This window comes from Colletotrichum chrysophilum (genome assembly GCF_026319265.1).
Source record: "Colletotrichum chrysophilum strain AFK26 chromosome Unknown scaffold_9, whole genome shotgun sequence".
Taxonomy (NCBI): Eukaryota; Fungi; Ascomycota; class Sordariomycetes; order Glomerellales; family Glomerellaceae; genus Colletotrichum; species Colletotrichum chrysophilum.
The window spans coordinates 257,502-278,730 of record NW_026517296.1 but is presented as its reverse complement, the minus strand read 5'-3'; the positions used below and the strand labels follow the sequence as shown (position 1 = coordinate 278,730).

Sequence of the window (21,229 nt, the reverse complement as noted above, 5' to 3'; positions counted from 1 at the left end):
CCAAACGGCGGCAGATCAGAGGTTGCAGAAGCGCAACTCCAAGGCGCGCTATTACCCCGCCGGAGACAAGGCAAAGTGTCCTCTTCGATCTCCCATTGGATCTGATGCCGTCGCCATCTTCGCGGAAGCGGGGAGGAGGAAACCCCCCACACCGAGCACTTCAGCCACAATGCGCGGATCCCCGGGCTCTTCCCTGTCGATTGTCACCGTCACTGTCCACTGGACGTGTCTGGCCTGCTTTCCCCGCGACCAATCTTCTCCACCGCTTGGAGTTTGGGCAGATCTCAGTACGTATCAAACCTGGGGAAACCGTCCCGTTATGCTGCCTTTGTCTGGGCATCCATCCGTACTGCACAGAAGTATGCCGAGGGAACTTAACTGCAGCCCTTTTGAATTGACGAAGGCCATGCTCAACACTCGGGTATGCTGTAAATGGTCCGCGTACTTTGGATGACAATCTTCCATAACTCGCCATGCTGTGATGTCTTCGAGAATGAGAAGCGTTTTATTGCTGGAGTCTGACATGTACTCTGTAGTACAAACATTAGTACACACATTAGCAGTTTTCTTTGCGCAAACAATCTAAAAGCTGGAAACGAATGGCAGGAATACAGCTGTTGGGCATGGCCCTGGCAACCCGCTATCCCCTAGCACTCACAGAAAAGCCGATGGATCAAAGTCAAACCTGCACGTCGGTTCGTCTTTCGTTGTCCTACCTTGCCTCAGGAGCGATTGCATTTCACAGTGATACGAACAGCTCTTGCGAAATGCCACAACGTGCCCTTACGGACGTCGCCTCACAAAGGAGTGCTATCCGCATTACACTAGCACCACCATAGGATAATTAGAATTGCCATATTTATGCGAGACACTTACAGCATAGATATATGATGGCAACGACCCGAAAGAATTCTTCGTGACCTGCCGTTCTATTCGACTGTTCCTACGAGTCTCGAGTTCCATGCTGAGTGGTGGGGGTGGCGTGCTGGAACCGATAACTGTGGCTCACTGTGGCTAAAATGGCGTTATCGATGTCCGTTTCTGACCACTCAGGCCTCGGGCTTTCCTGCTTTCCCCGAGGGGAAGTTCCCCACTGGAGCTTCAAACACCTCTCTCCAGCAGAGCAAGCCATTGTCCAGTCAGAGTAAGTGAATCATCTGGGAGTGCAGTTACGAAAAAAAGTAAAGCCCTCATTGAATAAGAATTCAGGGTTGACAATTGCGCCTTTATCAAAGTTTATCAAAGTTCTTGTAGGCCAAACCTCCCTTTCACCGGGTATCCTCCCGAGGTTATCGGGCTCGTGAGCCGAGACTCCGATGAAGCTCCGGTGGCCACCTCCGACGTCGCCTACCCTCACTCACTCTAAAGAGCCCCCGAAGCGCTGACAGAACCTCATCTCAGACCTCAATTCATATATATCGTCAAGATGTCGATGATTTTCAAGCGCTCAATGGCTACCGCCGCCTCGTTCAAGAAGGCCGGCAAGGTCGTGTGCATCGGCCGCAACTATGCGTGAGCAACCCCCCACCCCAACCATTGCCTGTGATCCAGACGGCTAACATGCAGCGTCCAGCGACCACGTCAAGGAGCTCAACAACACCCGCCCCAAGCAGCCCTTCTTCTTCCTGAAGCCCACCTCCTCCATCCTGCTCCCCGGCGCCGGCCCCGTCCTGAGGCCCAAGGGCGTCGACATGCACTTCGAAGTCGAGCTGGCCCTCATCCTCGGCAAGCAGGTCAAGGACCTCAAGCCCGACGACTACAAGGGCGCCCTGGCCGCCATCGAGGGTGCGTCACCCCTTTATCTTACGCGATCTCCCCTCACAGGCTAACACTTCACAGCCTACGCCGTCTCCATCGACATGACGGCGCGCAACGCCCAGAACGAGGCCAAGAAGAAGGGCCTGCCCTGGGACATCGCCAAGGGCTTCGACACCTTCCTGCCCATGAGCGACGTCATCGCCAAGTCCGCCATCACAGACCCGCACGACGTCGAGCTCTTCCTCAAGGTCAACAACGAGACCAAGCAGGACGCCTCGACCAACCTGATGCTCTTCCAGATCCCGCGCATCCTGAGCGACATCTCCAAGGTCATGACCCTCGAGCAGGGCGACATCGTGCTCACGGGCACCCCCGCGGGCGTCGGCCCGGCCGTGCCTGGGGACGTCATCCGCGCCGGTATCCGTGTGGGCGGCAAGGAGCTCGCTGAGGGCAAGATCGAGGTCGCGGTGGAGGAGTCGCCTAGCTCGTACGTCTTTGCGGAGACATGAGGCGGGGGATTTCGTGAAGTTAGGTTAATGCAGTAAATGAGCGGGTTTATGTGATGAAGGAGGCACGGCGGTCACCGGTCTAGAATATAAAGTCTCGAAACATTCAGTAGCAAGATCACATGTACTTTTATAGATGGTCTGATCTGCATCGCCTACAACATACCAAACATCCCGTAAACAACACCCACCGAACTCCGCGCCTCCATCTCAAAAGTCCCGCCGTCACTCCAGGTTAGGGTCCTTGATCGCACCAGGCTTCGGCGCCGACTCCGCAACAACACCGCACTTCTTACACGTGCGGCCCGCCTCGTCGGCCTTGAACGCCTCGACGGCGGCCTTGATCTGCGTGCCGAGGTCGGTGCAGTGGAAGGCGGCCTCGTGGACGACCTCGCGGCAGGCCTCGCAGTACCAGCGCATGCGGTCGAGCGAGCCCTCGGGACGGCGCTGCTCGAGGACGACGCCGACGGTATTGGCGAAGCGCACGGGGTTGTGCGGGGTGTTGCCGGGCAGGAGGAACATGTCGCCCTCGCGGATGATGACGTCCTTGAAGACGCCGTCGTCGACGACCTTGAGCATCATGGCGCCCTTGTACTGGTAGAACCACTCTGGGGTCTGGTTGATGTGGTAGTCCGTTCTGGCGTTGGGGCCGCCGACGATCTGGGGAGGGTTGTGAGTGAGTTTGCGTGGGCTGGGGTGAGAGGGGGAGGGGTTTGGCTTACCATGACGGTGAAGTCTTCATTGTAGACGCAGTAGTTGTTGATTGGCGGTTTGAGGAGGTGGGAGTTCTCCTCCAGCCTTGTGTTGGTGTGAGTTGGTATTGCGCGAATAGCTTCAAGTGCATCACGAGCGGACTTACCACTTGGGGAGGTTGACAGGGGTGGAGAGCATTGTGAGAAGTTTGTCGGAGTCACTTGAGTCGCGGGCCACTACTCCAATTCAATATTTTGCCAATAGTATCAGAGTTGACTTTTTTCTCCTGCGATGGAGAATTATATATGGGTTGATGACTCGGCGGGAGGTTTATGGACAGGTCAAGATGAGGTCAGGTCAGAGTTGAGGGGCTGGATGGGATGGGATGTCGTTGTGTAGATAATGCCTCTCTCTCTTTGCTCTCACGTGGCGAATGAGAAGTCAGCATTTGATGAGATTTTAGGCTTTTGTCGACTTTCTGTCGGATTTCCAACAAAAGAGCAGTCGCATTTATCAGCCTCCATCCGCTAAAAGCCGTGCCTCATCCGGAGCGGCTCTTCGGCCTGGGGTTTCGGAGCAAACTGAACGGCCCGCCACGAGCTTTTTCCACAACCGACCGTCTTACTAATGGAGATCTTCAACTCGTCAAAAGACTCCATGTCGAGATGGGAAACATCCCAGCGGACGGTCTCATCAGCGCATCATCGGCAACTCGAGCCGTAGGAGACGCGCGCAGGCAAAACCCACAGCCGGTCCCTAACCGCTCAGCGGAAACAACCCCGCCGTATCTGCCGAGCGATCCTTGAACAGCATCGACTGTCCAGTGACGGAGCAGCAGTGTGAAGAGAGAGGTGCAAGACAAAAAGAGCCACCCATGTGACGCATGGCATCACACATGTCTGGGAGCCGGGCCCCCTCGCCCCGCCCTACCCGTCTGGCGCTGTCTCGCCCACTTAAGCATTCCCTGCCCTCGCTCGCTGTACGAGGCCGTCTGTAAGAGAAGATGGGACAGTGGACAGCAGCCCGCCCTCGTCGGCGTCAGCAATGCAACTCAGTCTCCCAGGCCGCTGCCATCTCACTGGAGAAAAAAGCACGCTGGCTGGCCACCTGATGCTGGCGAGCGAGACTTGAATCCGAGGATGGGAGAGGCCCGGGCGGAACCACCCTCTTAAAACAATTCAGACGAGTCAACAACGCCTTAGCCGCCGCGAATGCACTGCCAGGTCCTTCCCTCCCGCCACGTCCTGCATCCAGTTCGCCCCAAACTCACTCACTGCGAAGTTGCTTACGGCGTAGACGATAGAGGGCAGTGGACTGTGGAAGTACACGGCACAGCGCACTCAGCGGCACTGCTCCAGCCCCTCCTCCATCCAACCAGACCAGAGCTATTCCGCATCGACCTTAACTCTCCTGCCACGCACCAGAAGAAAGGCTGACACCCTTTGAACAGTGCCCGTCTGAGTTGTTAGCTAGTCGAGTAGCCCGTTAGTTACCTGCTCCTTCCCTACACCGACAGTGACAACCAAACAAAAGGAACGAGGGAACATCCCGTCGCAACCTGCGCACATATGAGCAAGTTTCCTCAAGCCACGGGCCCGCCACCGCTTTCTCTGCGCAGAGCCCTGAGTGGTATTTTTCTGCATGACCATGTACGGCACAAGGCTGGATCCGCATACCTTGCTGTGATAAATCCCAAGAATCCCATATTCTTCAACAGGCGTGCTCTGCCCATTCATTCTAGATCGTCTCTCTGATACCCGCCCGCATGTCTTCCCCTTAGCTCCCGCTCTAACCGACCACGACGTACCCTCCCCCCGCGTAAACCTCTTATCTTATCAGACACCACCCCCAGCTGATGTGACACCATCCGACCCCCGACCGCAGTATCACATCCCGAGCCTTTGGGCCCCCTTAACCCTTCTTTCTCAAACATCAACAACCGCAATCCGAACCTCGACGACCGCTTCTCAATTGCTTCCTCGAACCCTCAACGATTAGCATCCATTAAAGAATACCCAGAAATTTCCCCGTCAAAATGGACCACGCACACATGGATCATTCCCACATGGACCACGCCGCCATGGACCACAGCAACATGGGCGGCCACGGCGGTATGGGCGGCGGCATGGGCGACCGCTGCAGCATGAGCGTACGTCTTTTCCTCTCCTCGCCCTCTTTCCCCGTCGACATGGCCGCTCCGGAGGCGGCGACGGCGGGGAGCTGTTGCCAACAGTTTGGCTTCTCACCCGTCCCCCCCCGAACAAGCGCGAGCAATGCTAACCTCCCATCTTCCGTGTTAGATGCTCTTCACCTGGGACACAAACAACCTCTGCATCGTCTTCCGCCAATGGCACATCCGCTCGACTGGCGGCCTCATCATCTCCCTCCTCCTCGTCGTCGCCCTCGCCGCCGGCTACGAGGCCCTCCGCGCCGCATCCCGCCGCTACGAGCAATCCGTGAACAAGCGCGTCGACTCCCTCCCGAGTAAGCTTTTCCTCCTGCCTGCCCCGGCCGAGCCATCTACATGCGCATATATCACACACACACACACACACATCCAGAAAATCTCCCAAAACATACAAACCTCTCCCCGTCATAAACCACACCCCACAAGACTCTTTGCTTTACACATAAAACACAAACATGCGCAAAACACCTCTTAAAAAGAGCCGCCTCTTCTACGAAGGAGGTCGGCCCCCGGTGAGCGCAGATATTACAAAACCCCCCCTCCCCCCTAGAACCATGTGAAAAAGCTAAGAGTCTTGTCTTCCTTGAGGCATCGCTGGCACCGTTACTGAGACAACCCCCTTCCTATGGACAGGACGCGAACAAGCAGAGGCCAGCAGGACCGCCCACATCATCAAGGCTGCCCTGTACGCCGCGCAGAACTTTTACGCCTTTATGATTATGTGAGTTCCCCCTCGTCTCCCCTCCAGCTGCCAAATTTGGGCGACGTGCGCGGGTGCGAGCAAATGCGGCCGCCATGCCATGCGATGCGCGGCGCTGCATAGAATCCACTCGCGCGCGCATAATACCATTTTACAACCGCATTCGCCGAAACTGACCTCAACCTCTCCCAGGCTCATCTTTATGACTTACAACGGCTGGGTCATGGTCGCAGTCGCCGTCGGCGCCTTCGTCGGCTACGTCATCTTTGGGAACTCGACCTCCTCCACAAAGGACAACGCCTGCCATTGAAAGAACTCCCCCGTTTCCACTTAAAACCAACACGAACACATCCCACAGTTTCAGGGGGCTCGACTTTTGTTTGCAACTGGCATATATCCTTTCTTTCCAGGAACCGCGGGGGACGCTGCTTTAGAATCATCACTCGCGCGGGGGAGCAGGGAAGGAGGGCGGGCGCATTGTTTGCTTTTCTTGATGTTGCAAGTCGCAGGCGTTGGACACATTCCCGTACGTTTTATCTCCCTCGGTAGCAAAAAGGACGAGGGGCAGGGTAAAGCAGATTTTCGTTCCGTCATGTCAGCTGCGGCTTCTTCTAGCCGACAGACTCTATATAGTTATTTCTACAAAGTGGAAGGGAAAACGGCCCTTCTTCCAAAGAATCATACCCAATGCAAGCATATTTCCCAAACTCTCTCACGATTTTTGTTTTTCGCATTTACATCTTGGCCGGCTCCGTCTTCTCCTTATCCTTATCACCCGCCCCCTCGTCCCTCTTCCTCTTCTTGTCAACGAGGCTGCCCTCCCGCTCCGCCTGCAGGATGATCTCCTCGTCGCCAAAGTGCGGGTTGCACTCGAACTCGGGCTCTTTCCCGTACGCGATGCGCGCCGCGTCGACCAGCATGTGCGCCGTGAGCCCCCACACCTTGAACCTCCGTTGCTGGTCCTGCTCCTCCTCGAGCTTCTCGGCGAGGTTGCCCTGCGGGTGGTCCGCGTCCATGGCGTTGCCGGGCGTCGTGACGCGCTGGTCGTCGACGGGGACGTAGAAGTTGTGCACGCGCCAGGGGTGGTCCTTCCACTGGATCCAGTTGCCTTCGTACCAGCTCCCCGGGGGCAGCGGCCTCTGCTTCTTTTGGATTGTGCTTGATGATGAGGGTGATTCCTGGTCCGTGGCGCGCAGGAAGTTGTGGAAGGGGGCGGAGAAGACGGCGGCGACCTCCTTGGCGTCGAGGCGGGGGATCATGCGCTCCTCGACGAGCGGGGAGGGGTGCTCCGGGTCGTCGGGCTCCTCGTCGGCGTGGAGGAAGGCGACGCAGGGGCGGACGACGAGCTCGGTGCGCGCGAGGTTGTAGGGGAGGTAGCAGAGGGGCTCGATCTTGAAGGGTTTGGGGATACGGGCGTCGTCCATGGGCAGGCCGATTTCTTCCCAGGCTTCGCGGCGGGCGATTTCGTCTTGGGTGGGTGTTAGATGTCCATCTTCTACATTTCATGTCTCTGAATCTCTTCTCTCTTTGTGTATTGTGGAGAGGACAGGGGCAGGAGTTGACTTACACGGCGTTTCTTGCAGGGTGTCCGCCTTGCCGCCCGGGAAGGCGGCGTGGCCGGAGAAGCTCCGCAGGCTGGCGGCGCGCATGGTGATGACGACGCGGAGGTCGCCCCTGCGGTCGGCGTAGAGCAGGATGAGGACGGCGGCGCGGCGGCTGACGGGGAGGCGGTCCCAGAGGGGGAACGGGGGCGGGACGTAGCGGCGCAGCCGCGCGATGGCCGCCTTTGAGCGCATCAGCATGCGGTTCGCGCACAAGTACATGGTTGCTTCTTCCTCTGGCGGCGGCGCGACATGTGTGTCGGCGCCACACGCAAATGAGAGCAGAAAAAGGAAAGGACAGGGGAGAAAGAAGGGAAAGAAGGAGGCGGATGAGGTTGGAGTGTGAGATGTATGGGATGTATATACTGTATACGCTGTGTGTGTATAAGATGGCGAAGGGTGGAGGAGGGGTGTGAGGATATGGCGGCGATGATACACAAAACTGAAGATGGGCTGGATGCCGCATAAGTCGAGATGTAGAACTAACTACCACTGTGACTACTGCGAACGTCGCCTTGGATGATGCTACTATGGCTGCGAACTACTGCAAGGTTCACATCGCGCAAGGAGGCAAAACATAAAACAGCGTGACAACTAGAACTCAAGAGCAGGCGGAAAAAGGACTAACCGCAGAGACGGCGTTCAAGGGAGCCATGGCCTCAGCATCCCAGTAGCTCGTAACCTCCTGGAAGTCGTCGTCGCCGTCGAGGATGAGGATCTTTGGTTCGTAGGTGGTGGTGTTGGTGTTGGATGCTGCTGCTGACGTTGCAGCGGTAGCGGCGGCCGGGTCCTTGGCGAGCGCAGCAGGAACTGCAACAATGGGTGCGGTTGCGGCTGCGGCGAGGTGGGTTTTGATCTCGTGGACTTCGGCGTCTGTCGGGGGTGTGATGGCGTCGTCGCCGTTGGGTTTCTGCTGCTGCAGGGCTGGAGTGGTGTCGTTGGTGGTGGTGGATGGAGTTGCTGTGGTTGTTGTTGATGTTGTTGCGTCTTCGGAGAAGGACGGGGGAGAGGTTGGGTCCGGCGCGGAGAGCTGGGTCATGTTCTCCCTGCCTCGGATGGACCTGCTTAAAGCTCGTGCGGGGGAGTTGGAGTTGGAGACAGAAGGGGGGAGGGGATGGTAGGGGACAAGGATGCTTTGCGCTGGGAGGAGGCAAAAGTGGTGGATGGCTGGTGTAAGGTAGATGAGGGAGGGGGGTGTAAGAGGTGTCCGAGACGGAGGTGGATGGATGTGGTAGTTGATGGGTAGGGTGAACTCCCCGGAGCTAGGAAGCCTGGAAGTCTAATAATGTGCAATGCAGTATTTGTGCACGCCCGTTTGTCTTCTATCTCTCTCTGTATGTGCTGTCAGGCTAGACTGTGACACGGATGTTTGCCGTTGCGTACGTCCCGCGCGGGATGTGGTTGGCCGGTGGAGAAGTGATGAAAGAGTGGTGTGCGGATTCAGTCTTCCTGTCTGGGAGTTCAGTGTCGTTGGAGAAAGGAGGGGGGCAATAGGAAAAGGGAAAGATGATCAGAGAGCCAAGATGCTTGCTGATGGAGTAATGTCTGCTGGGAAGACGAACATGTTTGGGGGAAGATGGAAAAAAGGCCGAGCCGAATTGCGGGGGTGGGGTTAGTTGAGTGAGATCAGTGATACCCGAGCTTCCACGGCACACTGCACCAGGACTGCCCCACCATTCCCACCTCACCTACGGACAAGGGGCCGATGACCGCAACTACTTTGGTACCTACCTAGATCATGGTCACATATCATTGCCATCAAGATGGCAAAATGATGTTCCTGGATGATGGCAGTAATCACCTAGGCATTCATTGGCTCGCCAATAACTTGATTTGTCGCCGGAGGGGTGTGAAGCCTAAGATATGGTGGCCTGCCTGAAGCTCGGTAGGCGGCGGCCGGAGGACGGAGGGGCCGCGGGGCTGGAGGCCGAGGCGTGTGAGCTGTGCTTGTGATAGGCCCCGGCGCGGGCGCTGCATGCTCTACGTCCAGCAGGACCCCTAAAATGCCTGCTATTACTTATCAATTACCTTATCGGTGCGTCTTAGGCACCTTGAGACAAGGAACCGCACGCCTCACGCGGTACCGGAGCTTTCATACTTTCAGTGTGCATCAACGGCTTCATTTGTTCTCATGTCTTCTATTTCATTAGATCAGTCGTCTGGATTACATCTCCAAACCCGCGTCTTTGGCCATACGCCAACCATCGCTAATACGGCTAAGAATAAATGTGTTGACAAAAACACTGGCTTCCGTGGCATGCGGCCACGCTTCCCTCAACAAAAATAGACCCTGTCTAGATGGCGCCGTCGATATCCCGCCCATGACGGGGCCGGACAAACATGCAACGCTAAACGCGAACACCGAGACAGGACACCATCTCAAACCTTTCCCTGTCATCCCAAGAGTCTCTGGCCAAACCTGGCCGCTTTCTCGTCCCAAACACGGCGGGCGTGCTGCGTCCCTCCCGTGACGCCAAACAAGCATACAGCAGCCAACCAAAGCCGCCCCGAACGCCACCCCGACGCCGTCGCATATTGAACCCCTCCTTATGTTGCGCTGCCCTCCGGAATCACCCGGATGCTCTGCCTAAGATTCTCCCTCCGTCGCTCATCCTTGGACTGCACCATCACGCTTGCCGTCCTCCTGACGTGGGCCGCGAGGTTCTGCACCGAACGCCTGGCCATCCTGTTCGGCGAGTTGGCCGCCGTCACGGGCGACCCGGTACCGGAGGACGACATGGATGACACCGTCTTCGCGGTGGTGGGCGTCGCCACGGTTCGGGGTTCCGCGCCCGGCCCATCGACCGGTGATGTGCCCTCTGAGACCGCCCTCCGGTGCTCGCCGCTCCACCTGAAGACACGGGAAATGGCGTCCGAGTACTTCACCCGGAGACGGTCATCGTCCAGCGAGTGCGCGTGCATGTCTGGACGCGAGCCCGCCGTCAGTCTTCCCGAGCCCGTCATGGGACCCGGTGGGGATGGGGACTGCGATTGCGTCGTGGTGTTGATGCCCGTCGGGGGGCGCTTCCTACCCGACTGAAGCACCTTGGTCGCGAAGCTCAGTCGGTTCTTGGGAGGCACAATGGAGTCGCGACCCGACTCGGTGCTGGCCCTGGACGATGCCGCAGCCTTCTTGCGCTCAGAGTTCGCAATCGACGTGGCTGTCGCGTGGTAAAGGTCCTTGGCTCCTACATAGCTAACCTCCATGTGATTGTTTCGCCGTGCCGGCAACGTCTCAAAGTGATGCATGCCGGGCGACCTGAGCGGTCCAATCTCCGAGTCGCGACGGCGTGGGCTCGCCTCGTCAAAGTCGAGAAACTCAACACGGGGCGGTACCGGCGATGCAGGAATCCAAGATGCGTAGTTTCGCTTCGAACTGGGACTGAAGTCCCAATCACTGTCAAAATCTGATTCGTCTTCATAATCATCAGTAATAAGGCCTAGTGTCCGCGTCGGTTCCGATGATGATGGCGGTGGGGGTTTGCTCGGGTTGTCCGGTGTTGACGGTGGGAATGCGAGCTTGCCTGGTGGCAGGGGAGACCGGGGTGGACGCGGTGGCGGGATAGCTTTATATGCGACATCGAGGCCTGTGATCTGTTTGATCTTGGCGGAAGAACGATGTAGTGTGCAAGGTGTAGTTATCGGGTTCAAAAGTAACGGCGACGACGGTAGATTCGGTGTTGAAAGGCGCCGTGGAGCCAAAGCTCTCGTCACCTCTTCATCGCGTGGAAGTCGCCGAGGCGTTGGCGAGCAGCTTCGGTGTTCTGATGATCTTCTGGATACGGGTGTCGGGCTGTGCTGGATCAGAATTGTACTGATCTCGTTTTCGAGTCTCTCGATCGCCCCCCGCCCTGATGGTGCCGGTGACGGCGTATTCCTCCGTCTGCTTCGCGATCTCGTACTATTGATTGTCGTCCTCGATGCAACAGAGAAAGCCGAGACCTGACGTGAAAGGCCGGGTCTCAAAGGAGGAAGTGGTGGCAGGGGCTTTCTTTGGTATGTGCTCGACGGTTGTTGAGGAGGCAGATCGTGTCCAGGCGGAATGGCAATCTCTAAGCCAGGCGGCAACTGGCTGGGGATGATTCGAGGTTCCATCTTGGATGATTCCTCGACGGGACAGTGGGATGGGGTTTCGGTGCGGAAGAGGGAAAAAGTCCAGCAAGAATGATGTCTAGGACGAAATCCGGGAGTCTGGCGCAATATGTTCCATACCACTGGTAGCAGCTCGTCGATGACCAAGCTGATGAGCGAGACACCCAACCGAATGCGGCGAAATGATTTTCTAGAACTGAGCACGAAGTCTTTGTCGGTGGTGATGACTGGATCGGGAATGGCTAGCTCAAAGCGAATGACTCTCTGAACAAAGAGTTGTCGTGTGGAAAGTAAAGGCCAAGCCGCGGTAGCAAGCCCTCGTCAGTTGAGGACCCCTTCGATGAACTTCAAGAATTTGACTGAATGGCGGATGTGTGGAATCTCAACGTGCGTTAGAAGAGGAAACAAACAGGTGCCCTCTCAAACGCCTGACTTAGAGGGGGGTTGGCTGCCGTTATCTACGTCGTGAGAAACCAAAGCATCAGCTGGCATCATGTGTGCCGAACCATCCACCAAGACGTCTGATGGTGTCAAGCTTGTCACTGTTTGACAGTTTGGCTGAGCCACGTTCATTCGTCCAATGAAGCAACTTGCTGCTCACATCCATTGAGATGATTGCTTGATCAGGCCACTTGTTTGCCCGTACTGGTTGCAAGAGGATGTATGCCAAGGTTGTTTGGAGCAGCTGTCCCTGCATGTTGATCTGCAGGGCTGACGCTGTGATGCTCCTGCTCCCTGTGCCACCCCTGATCTTCCTACCTTGACATCCCGTCCACTCCGGGGCCGAGGCGGGACGGCAGGAGCATGAACCTAATCGACATTTACACGCGTAAAGGCGTGGGGTCTTCGGCAAGCAAGGTTAGAGCATATTCGAGGCTTCGCGCCGAATACTTGGCCAGAGTCCGAGACTCAAAGCAGTCTTAGCTTCTACAACCGCCGGTTGACGAGACGTCGTAGATTGAATGTCCGTCAGCGCGGACAAAGAAGCTAAGAAAATTGTTGCGCCTCGCGCTGAAAGATGGCTCTTGGCTACAATTCGCTCAAGAACGACTATCCAGGAGAGCACTGTTTGTGCTCGGGAAGACGACAGCCCGCGGCGGCCGCGTGCTTTGGCATCATGAGGAGAAACGGCGGCCTGACGTTACTGTCCCGGGGCTGCGCAGGCAGCCCATGGCTCACGCCCCCTTTGCACTCACGTAACGAACGAACAATGCTGCAAACTTGGATGGGTGAAGACACCCAAAATCTGCTTGAATGCCTCCTCGATGAGCTCTGAGACATTGCCCTTGTCGACCCGTCAGCTTGGGTCGAGCGGGGTGCTTCCCGGGAGAGTGGAACATGGAGGTCGGCCACCTGGAAAGGGAAGCTGCGCCTTTCCCCGCTGAATCGCCGCACAGAATTGGTCGATGACGGACATCATGATGGATGCTACCAGGGACAGTCTTTGTCTACACAGGCCGCTCTAACCGAGTCCCAGCTCTCACAGATCTGGTGCCAAATCCGAGACACGGGGATGAATCGTGATTCTGCTCCAGGGCCTCGCAACCTGACTTAGGATCTCGCCTTCGCATCTGAAATTCGTAGGGGACCGTAGAGATGGAAGTAATAGGCCGTTGAAGGTCGGAATAGCCGTTTGAAATTTCTGCTGTAATCGGATTGGGTATCGAGCGTAGTTCATGGCCTGACGGGCCCCTTTGGAGTTGTTGCCAAACCCACGTCATTCTGTCCGCAAACGGCGATAGACAGCAGTTCCGTCGCTTTACAGAGTCTGGCGGCCCGATGGTAGCCAATCGCGATGCTTTTCCACACCAGCACCGGGGCCAGGCCTGCTCTGATGAACCATGCGCCCCTGCCCGAGTTCTCGACCCGTCTTTTTCCAGGGCCTCCCGTGTTCACGGCTGAGGAGCTCCCTCATCGTATGGGATTTCTGGGAGGGTTGCCAGGCGCAATTATCGAAACCGATGCCTTTTCTTGTGGCGATTGTAGTTTAGAAGCTCCAGCTTGTGGTCTTCTCCGCCGGTGGACACGTGCTGCGATCTGTGGATGCTGCATAGCCTCACCCTGCCTTAGCCATTCTCCTATATGCCGTACGCTATCACCACAAAAGTATTGTGATCCTCCAAGGCGAAGGTCCAAAAGCGTGTTCCTTGGGGCTGATTTTGAGGCTTATCACAGACGCATGGCCCTGTGTGGCGTACTGCATCCTTGAGGTCTCTGGGACGGGAATGCTTCATGACGATTGCGAGGGACTCGTATTGCACGTGTCATGCAAGCTGGCAAGTTACTGCAAGCCCCTGGCTGACAGGAAAGATCCAGGCAAACAGGTCAATACTGATATTGAAAGGAGTATCTTCTGGTGTTGCCGAGCCTGAGCACAGTGAATTGTCAAGCCGTGGGGGAAGCTGAAGAAAGGCTGAAGTCGGAGGGATCTGCATGATGGTGCAGCGATCTGAAGATCTCAAGGCCATTCCGACGGCCCAGGAACATCCTCAATCGTAGAACATGAGGTTGCGATTGGCAACGAGTCTGGATAGATGGGTGGTGACCAGAGCTCCTTTTGGCCATCTCTAGCCTTCCAGCGGAACTGGCCTTGGACGAGACAGCTCTCAGCCTCAATGCTTCCACGGATGCGGAAAAGAAACTGCGAGCAATAGTAGACAAGAGGTCTCCTTTTCTCATGGCGGCTCATTAACTGTCCGTCCCGCGTTGGGTACGTGGTTACCCGTGCGGGGGGCATATCCTGCAGCTAGCTCGAGCACTGGGCAGACTGGATAGGGATGAGCCAATGCCGTCCCATCTTTTGACTGATGGCTTGCAGACGATCTTCAGGCTAGCCAGGGGGGATCCTCCCGCTTTCTCCCTCTCTTCGTAACTCCCGTGGTCCAGACAGCGCCAGCACAGGTTCAATCTCCTGGCTGGTGTCAGTATGCGTCTGGCGTGCGTCAGCTCGGGCTTCTTCGAGTCAAGCTGGCGTCAGCTACGCCATGTGTCTATGTACAGACGGGCTTGCGACTGCGGTCGCGGTCAATCGCGTTCGCAGCCAAACATTCTGCGCGCGCCAACTGGGTCGTAGTTTACCCGTGTGTCTTGGATCTGTTCCAGAGGTAGCGCTTGGGGTGCCTAGGGAGCTTAGCATTCCTCCTGACCTGAGATTCTCCTTGCTTGTGAGCCGAATAGGAAATAGGAAGTTCATGCAACAATCAACAAAGCCGGAGAGGAAGTAGCAAGTCTTTGCGAGCTCCCATTGTGCAGGCCATGATTCGCCGATACGTGAGTCCGCGACGACGACCGACGTCCTTCCGTCTGCCCATCTGGGTCTGGGTACTCCTTGCTATTGGGCTGCTCGAGTCTGCGTACCACTGTAGCAGGTTCAGGGTACCAGTGCCGGTCGAAGAGCAAGATGAGCCGTTCTACACGTCGTGTCGTGAGCCAGACGTGAATGGCAACCGCGAGAACGGAGTAATTGTCATGCTGGCGAGAAACTTGGAGCTCGAAGCCGCAAACCATACCGTCGCATCTTTCGAGAGGCACTTCAATCGATGGTTCCATTACCCAATCGTGTTCCTCAACGACGAGCCGTTCGACGACAGGTTCATGGAGGTGCTGGGGAGTACATCGAGCGGAGATGTGACATTCGAGACAATACAACGGGAGGATTGGACGTTTCCGACGTGGCTCAACCAAACAGCAGCAAAGGAGAGCATCGCCAAGCAGGGAGCACGTGGAACGATACATGCTGGGCAAGAAGGCTACCACCACATGTGCCGGTTCTATTCAGGGTGAGTAAGAAAGGCTGGGCAGGTACCGTGTACTTGAGGACAGAGACTCACCGAAAGCAACGCAGGAAATTCTACCACCTCGAAGTACTCCAAAAGTACAAGTGGTACTGGCGACTCGAACCGGACGTCGATTTCTACTGCTCGATAACATACGATCCGTTCGTCGAAATGGCCCGGCGCAAGAAGGTGTACGGCTTCACATTGTCTCTCTGGGAGGAATGGGCCACGGTTCCATCGCTGTTCCGACACACGGCCGAATTCAAGGAGGCCTTCGACATCGCGTCATCGTCGCTTTGGACGGCGATGATGGAGCCGTCCTGGCTGCCGTACCCATTGAGATCTTTGATGAGTGTTCTACCGCATCGCGATCGGTTTGGTGACGCCTGGAGCGGCTGCCATTACTGGAGCAATTTCGAGATAGCCGACCTCGACTTCTTCAGGGGCAAACAATACCAGTCGTTCTTCAGGACGCTCGAAAGCACAGGCGGGTTCTATTTCGAGAGGGTGAGTCGACAAGCACGCGTTGAAGAATACGTCAAGGTACATGATGGTGTTGGGGAGTGTAAGAAGGAAGAAGCCGGCCGGGGTGAATTGGGAAAGAAGAAGTCACTTCCTTTTCGAGACTGCCGAGCCGCTCCCCGGAATACCTCCCCTACGCCGCTGCCCGGGTTGCACAAGATCGCTAACAGGGATTTGTCGTTGCATTTAGTGGGGAGATGCCGCTGTACATTCACTGGCTGTGGGCATGCTCCTTGACCCCAGCCAGGTTCACCACTTCGAAGACTTTGGATATAGACATGACGACGTCTTCCAGTGTCCTGCGAATGCGCCTGGAGGGCAATTAGAAGGCTCTCAAAGGCTTGGCAACGAAACATTCTCGCCACCAATCGAAGGCGGCATCGGGTGCCGGTGCGAATGCGACGGCCGAAGGAGAAGCAACTACAACGGATACTGCTTGAATAAGCTGAAGGCGCCGAACACAGCGAAAAGGCCTTGGCTGTCTTGGTCACTCTGAACAAACGCCCTTGCATTGGATTGTAGCGTTGGAGGAAATAATGGGCGATAAATTCCTGTGTAAGTAAGTTGCCTACCTGATCAGGATGCTTGGAGGATAAACGAAGGAGATACCCATGTCATAATCGCATATACAGCTTTACATAGAACAGATTCGTTTGAAGAAAATCTATAGACTCGATGAAAGGTGTCGAACTCCTGCGGACCCCCAAGCAGATCGCTGATTTTGACCGCTCTTCCGTCTAGGCCAATAACTCCAGAGATTCCTAATCGCACACTACATTACAGTATCTTTCTCATCAGGGGGCTTGCTGGGCCCCTAATCTTCGTCAGAATCATACTTGCCCTGGTAGTCTCCCAGCAAGATATCGTCAACTCCCAATCCCGACGTGTTGTTCCTAAGCCACTCCGTCTCGACTCGGAAGAATATCCACACCCACCGTCGAAATACCTCAAGAGATTGCAAAAGGAAAATGGAGCTCTCAAAGTCGGTGAACTTGTCCAAAGTCGCGCTCAGCTTAATGGACCAAGTGCAACGCAGCATCAGATCCATCCCGATAACACAGTAGTAGATGACCGGCTGCTGGAAAACAAGTCGCCGCCGCAGGCCGAATGCATGTTCCGGATTGTTGCGCTCCCTGGCCGAGGAGAAGAGAGTCAGGTCCCAATCTTTGGCGACATCCCAATACCAAGAGTAGAGCGAGTTGATCAGTGCTGCCACCAGCCATGCCCTGTTCAGCCCGGGCGCCGACGTGCCGGCCGGCAAGCTGCGCTGCATTGCGCCGAAGATAATGACCGGAAACGCTGTCGCGTACTTGGTTGCGTTGGCAAGATGCTGACCGCCCCAGCCGACAGACTCTTTATACGGCGCCCTCTTTACTCGCAGATATTCGATGATACACTGACGGAACCGGATCGCGAAAGGCACGGCCATGATGAGCGGTACCATGACAGTTCCGCCACAGTTGCGGTCAGGACGAGCGGTCGAGGAACCAGACGGCGTGAAGAACATGCAGACGACAACGTAGAGGTCTCCCAGGATTTTCGAGTAGCTCGTCAACACATCGGCGAGCAGGATGTCTCCGAACTTGCCGTCCTGAGCTTGCGCGATCCCTCCGATGCTCACGCGCTTTAGCGTCGCAAGGAACCGCGAGCGCCCGCCGTGTGAGAAGCTGCGGATCGGGACGAAGAAGATGGCCGCGAGGGCGACGAAATATGTCATCGGCAGCCAGTCATATTCGATAACGAGGGAGGGTGTACGACGGGTGAAGATCCAGAACGTCGAGATCGAGAGGAAGAAGACGGTGGACAGGACGGTCGCGAGGCGGTATGTCGAGAGGTGATGCGCCGGCTCCGTCGGAGAGGATCGTGTAGGGTATCGAATCAAGGTGGGCACGTCGATTTTGAACTTGTGAAGGCAGTGGAGGTTCACTCCCCAACCCCAAACGGCTATCTTGCGGTCAGTCCCGTTCTCTCAGCACTAGGTATTGGCGACTAACCCAGTATGATAATAAACCCAATGCGATAGGGCAGGGGAAAGGTCAAGCTGAACGAGTCGAGCTCCGACTCGACCTTCGGATCACCGTCCATGGCGCTGGGTGAGAAGGGAACAAGGCATCGAGAACGGAAAGGAGGGGCGGGCTCTGCGGAGCCAGAACTGTGTCCAAAGGAGTGGCTAGAACTCAAAGAAACTTCATGCGAATTAAAATCGTGGTCGACCGCGACTGGAAGTGTATCACGAGGAATCGACTTCAAGCGGAGGGAGGGATGTGTTGAATGCGCCGTGTCCAGTTCAGGAGTAGATTGAATTAATTGTCCGCCGCCTTATCGTTATCGACATGGCCCGTGCTCTGAGATCTTACGTACCTCCGCTGGATGACGTCCACTCCTCTTGATTGGCAATGGGTAATCATTTGCTAACTATTTAACTCTGATTGCATTTGAATATGTTAAGCGACCGGTGAATTGTTTCTCGAAAGGACCACATCTCGTTCAAACCCGAGGAAGTTTCGTAATTTCCCACAAGTGTCACAGTGCCCATGTCCGACCTTGGCTTCCTCACCGAGGCTCACCGAGGTGTCTGGTCACATCTCGATCCGAGTTCGTGAGGGTGGGATCGTCAGCGCCATGCACACAAACAATGGTCTTTCTGACCACCAATTTCAGGCGAGTTAGAACTTTTGGCTGCATTAAAGCGCCCGTTTGACGGGCGGGGTACGTTTCTGCAACGTCACTCGAAGAACATGAACCGTAACCCCTCCGGCCGGCCATCGGCGCGGGAAACAAATAACTAACCGCATGACTGAGCTACCTATTTGAAGTTGTCCTCTGTAGACAACTTTCCATATTCATTCCATCTTTGAACTCCGTAGACAAATTTGATTTCTACTTATTCATCATGTCTCCCAAACGAGTTCCCAAGTACGTCCTCGCTTCCTTGGCCATCTCACTTGGAGGGCTTGCGAATGGCCTCGACACAGGCTCTGTCGGAGCGATAACAGCCATGTCTCAATTCAAAGAGTCGATAGGGAACTTGAGCCCCTTTCTCGTTGGTTTCACAGTCTCACTCATAATGCTTGCGGGGGCCGTTCCATCCGTCTTGACCGGGTACCTCGCAGATAGGTTCGGACGCCTGAAATTGAACGTTGCGGGGGCTGTCTTATTCGGAATCGGGGTGTTGCTCCAGGGTACAGCATACACGCTGCCGCACTTCATGTTTGGAAGGGCTTTGGCTGGCCTCGGCGAGGGAGTCTTTCTGGCCAACTTGAGCGTCTACATCTGCGAAATCTCCCCCGCCAGATCCAGGGGTATGTTGGCTGCGCTCCCTCAGTTCATGTCGACCGCGGGAGTCTGTGTTGGATACTTTGCCGCCTACGGGACCGTCAATATCGATTCAAGCTTGTCCTGGCGGCTGCCCTATGTAATTCAAGGTGTTTGCGCTGTCTTGTTCGGAGCCGGCAGCCTCGTCCTCCCCGAATCACCGAGGTGGTTACTCCTTCACAGCCGTCGAGCTGACGCTATGCGCGCCCTCGAACGACTCGACTTTTCCAGAGCCGAAGCTGAGCGGGACTTTCTCTCTACTTCGCAATCGGAGCAAAAGCCTAGTCTTTCCCCATGGCAGAGCTTTACCCTGCTATTCAAGAGAGGATACCGTACTAGGACAACCCTGGCCATCTTCATTCTCGGAATGATTCAGCTGTCTGGCATCGACGGCGTTGTCTACGTGAGTCTTCTCAGCGGTTGCTTCTATAATCCACTGACGCAGCCAAGTACGCACCGATTCTGTTCGCACGAGCTGGTCTCCCAGGGGAAACCGCCGCCTTCTTAGCCTCAGGGTTGTCCGCGATTCTGATGCTAGCCATCTCTGTCCCGGCGTTCTTGCTCGCCGATAAATGGGGTCGGCGGACCTCGGCCATCTCAGGAGGCGTCGGCTTAACATGCTGCATGCTGTTGATTGGCATACTGTACGCTTCTGGGGTCGTCCATCCATACGGTACCGCCCGATGGGTCGTCATCATCTGTGTGTTCGCTTTCGGCCTCACGTACTCCGCGACATGGAACATTGTCGGCAAAGTGTACGCCAGCGAGATCCAGCCAGGGAACACCCGCGCCGCAGCAAATTGTGTGGGGACCGGTGTCAACTTTGTAAGTGTTGCGTTTTCAAAGACTCTCGAGGGACTTGGCTCACACAGTCGCATAGCTTTGCAACTGGATCGTTGCCATGATCACCCCTATCCTCCTCGACAAGTCCGCCTTTGGGGCTTACTTCCTCTTCGCCGGTCTGGCCTTCGGTACAACCGCTGTCCTGGCAGCTTACATGCCTGAGACGCGCGGCCGGTCACTGGAAAGCATCCAAGACGCCTTCCATAGGCCTCCGTTCAAGGGTCTGGATCACTACTTGGGACGTTTGAAACCCCGCCACCGAAGGGCCGTCCGGGAGGAAGACCCCACCGGCTCCGGTGTGGAGCTCGGCCCGTCCGGTCGGTCGGCCGCGAGCAGTGTGGTCGATGCCGCTTCGAGCGGGCTACGGCTTGACGTTTCAACGTAGGGGTGTTGGATCCCGTCAAGTGGTTTTAATCTGGGAGGTAAGTCCTGTGTCTCTGGTACACAACTGTCTAGGTATTCTACCCGTGCGTATTGTCTACCAGTGACATTGGGCTTACAAGATTAAAGACTAGGTTGATGGGATATGAGGTGAAGAGAGTAGAAACACTTCATACCTCAGCATCCGATATGAGGAATCAAATGACACCTTGAGATTGTCTGTTAATGAATTTCGTTGAGGATGTGCTGTCGAGCAAGATCCCCAGACCTAGACGTAGCTACATGTATAGAATTGACTCCTCAATCGTGATTTTCTTTGCGGGTTCACCATATTCAAATGGCGTTCCTGTGTGCGTATGTGAGTGAACCAATGACTGGATGTCTTGGGATGGTAGTAGTGGCAGTCATCTACCTGCATGGCGGGGGTTAAAAATGCAGTGAAAGAAGAGAACAAGGAGTTCGCCGAATGTGCAAAACATACAAACCTGCGCCGTAATCCAATCATTCACATTTATTCCCCCTTGACGACGAGGTGGCATCTGAATGCCACCCCGCCGTGGAAATTGAGGGGTGCTGCCGGGGACTTTGGCAGCTTGGCTAGATATGTCAGCGTGGATGCCTAAAGGCGGGCAGTGCTATCAGTTCATTATTTTGGCAACGTGGGTTCTATAAGAACCTGATCCCTTTTAACCTTGACAAAAAACCAATTTACATCTTCTCCGGTACCTGTCGACTTTGGGGGCTGCATGCTCTATAAGACGGAGTCCTCTAAACCTAGATATGCCAAGGATGCGGAACCGAATCCTCGATCACGAACTCCTTTGCAGTTCCACGACATGACATTGTCCCCATGT

General features: G+C 55.8%; 8 protein-coding genes across 8 annotated transcripts; 4 read left to right on the top strand and 4 right to left on the bottom strand.

Moving 5' to 3' along the window:
• Positions 1-1,426: 1,426 nt before the first annotated feature.
• COL26b_001935 (uncharacterized protein) lies at positions 1,427-2,267 on the top strand (the record flags this gene model as incomplete). Its single annotated transcript, XM_053174871.1, has 3 exons — positions 1,427-1,512; positions 1,574-1,785; positions 1,840-2,267. 3 exons carry the CDS (start codon positions 1,427-1,429, stop codon positions 2,265-2,267), a joined length of 726 nt encoding a protein of 241 aa, XP_053041166.1.
• A 222-nt stretch (positions 2,268-2,489) lies between these two features.
• On the bottom strand, positions 2,490-3,155 carry BNA1 (3-hydroxyanthranilic acid dioxygenase; the record flags this gene model as incomplete). The annotated part of the gene is made up of 3 exons (XM_053174870.1): positions 2,490-2,924; positions 2,987-3,062; positions 3,124-3,155. The coding sequence occupies 3 exons, from the start codon at positions 3,153-3,155 to the stop codon at positions 2,490-2,492; spliced, it is 543 nt and encodes a 180-aa protein (XP_053041165.1).
• A 1,837-nt stretch (positions 3,156-4,992) lies between these two features.
• COL26b_001933 (uncharacterized protein) lies at positions 4,993-6,155 on the top strand (the record flags this gene model as incomplete). Its single annotated transcript, XM_053174869.1, has 4 exons — positions 4,993-5,106; positions 5,258-5,441; positions 5,779-5,866; positions 6,038-6,155. The coding sequence occupies 4 exons, from the start codon at positions 4,993-4,995 to the stop codon at positions 6,153-6,155; spliced, it is 504 nt and encodes a 167-aa protein (XP_053041164.1).
• Positions 6,156-6,579: 424 nt separating this feature from the next.
• On the bottom strand, positions 6,580-8,485 carry COL26b_001932 (uncharacterized protein; the record flags this gene model as incomplete). Its single annotated transcript, XM_053174868.1, has 3 exons — positions 6,580-7,313; positions 7,413-7,629; positions 8,075-8,485. 3 exons carry the CDS (start codon positions 8,483-8,485, stop codon positions 6,580-6,582), a joined length of 1,362 nt encoding a protein of 453 aa, XP_053041163.1.
• A 1,508-nt stretch (positions 8,486-9,993) lies between these two features.
• Positions 9,994-10,653, bottom strand: COL26b_001931 (uncharacterized protein; the record flags this gene model as incomplete). The annotated part of the gene is made up of 1 exon (XM_053174867.1): positions 9,994-10,653. The coding sequence occupies one exon, from the start codon at positions 10,651-10,653 to the stop codon at positions 9,994-9,996; it is 660 nt and encodes a 219-aa protein (XP_053041162.1).
• Positions 10,654-14,793: 4,140 nt separating this feature from the next.
• On the top strand, positions 14,794-16,162 carry COL26b_001930 (uncharacterized protein; the record flags this gene model as incomplete). Its single annotated transcript, XM_053174866.1, has 3 exons — positions 14,794-15,317; positions 15,383-15,821; positions 16,007-16,162. The coding sequence occupies 3 exons, from the start codon at positions 14,794-14,796 to the stop codon at positions 16,160-16,162; spliced, it is 1,119 nt and encodes a 372-aa protein (XP_053041161.1).
• A 488-nt stretch (positions 16,163-16,650) lies between these two features.
• Positions 16,651-17,921, bottom strand: COL26b_001929 (uncharacterized protein; the record flags this gene model as incomplete). Its single annotated transcript, XM_053174865.1, has 2 exons — positions 16,651-17,780; positions 17,831-17,921. The coding sequence occupies 2 exons, from the start codon at positions 17,919-17,921 to the stop codon at positions 16,651-16,653; spliced, it is 1,221 nt and encodes a 406-aa protein (XP_053041160.1).
• A 1,429-nt stretch (positions 17,922-19,350) lies between these two features.
• COL26b_001928 (uncharacterized protein) lies at positions 19,351-20,379 on the top strand (the record flags this gene model as incomplete). The annotated part of the gene is made up of 2 exons (XM_053174864.1): positions 19,351-19,554; positions 20,032-20,379. The coding sequence occupies 2 exons, from the start codon at positions 19,351-19,353 to the stop codon at positions 20,377-20,379; spliced, it is 552 nt and encodes a 183-aa protein (XP_053041159.1).
• Positions 20,380-21,229: the final 850 nt, after the last annotated feature.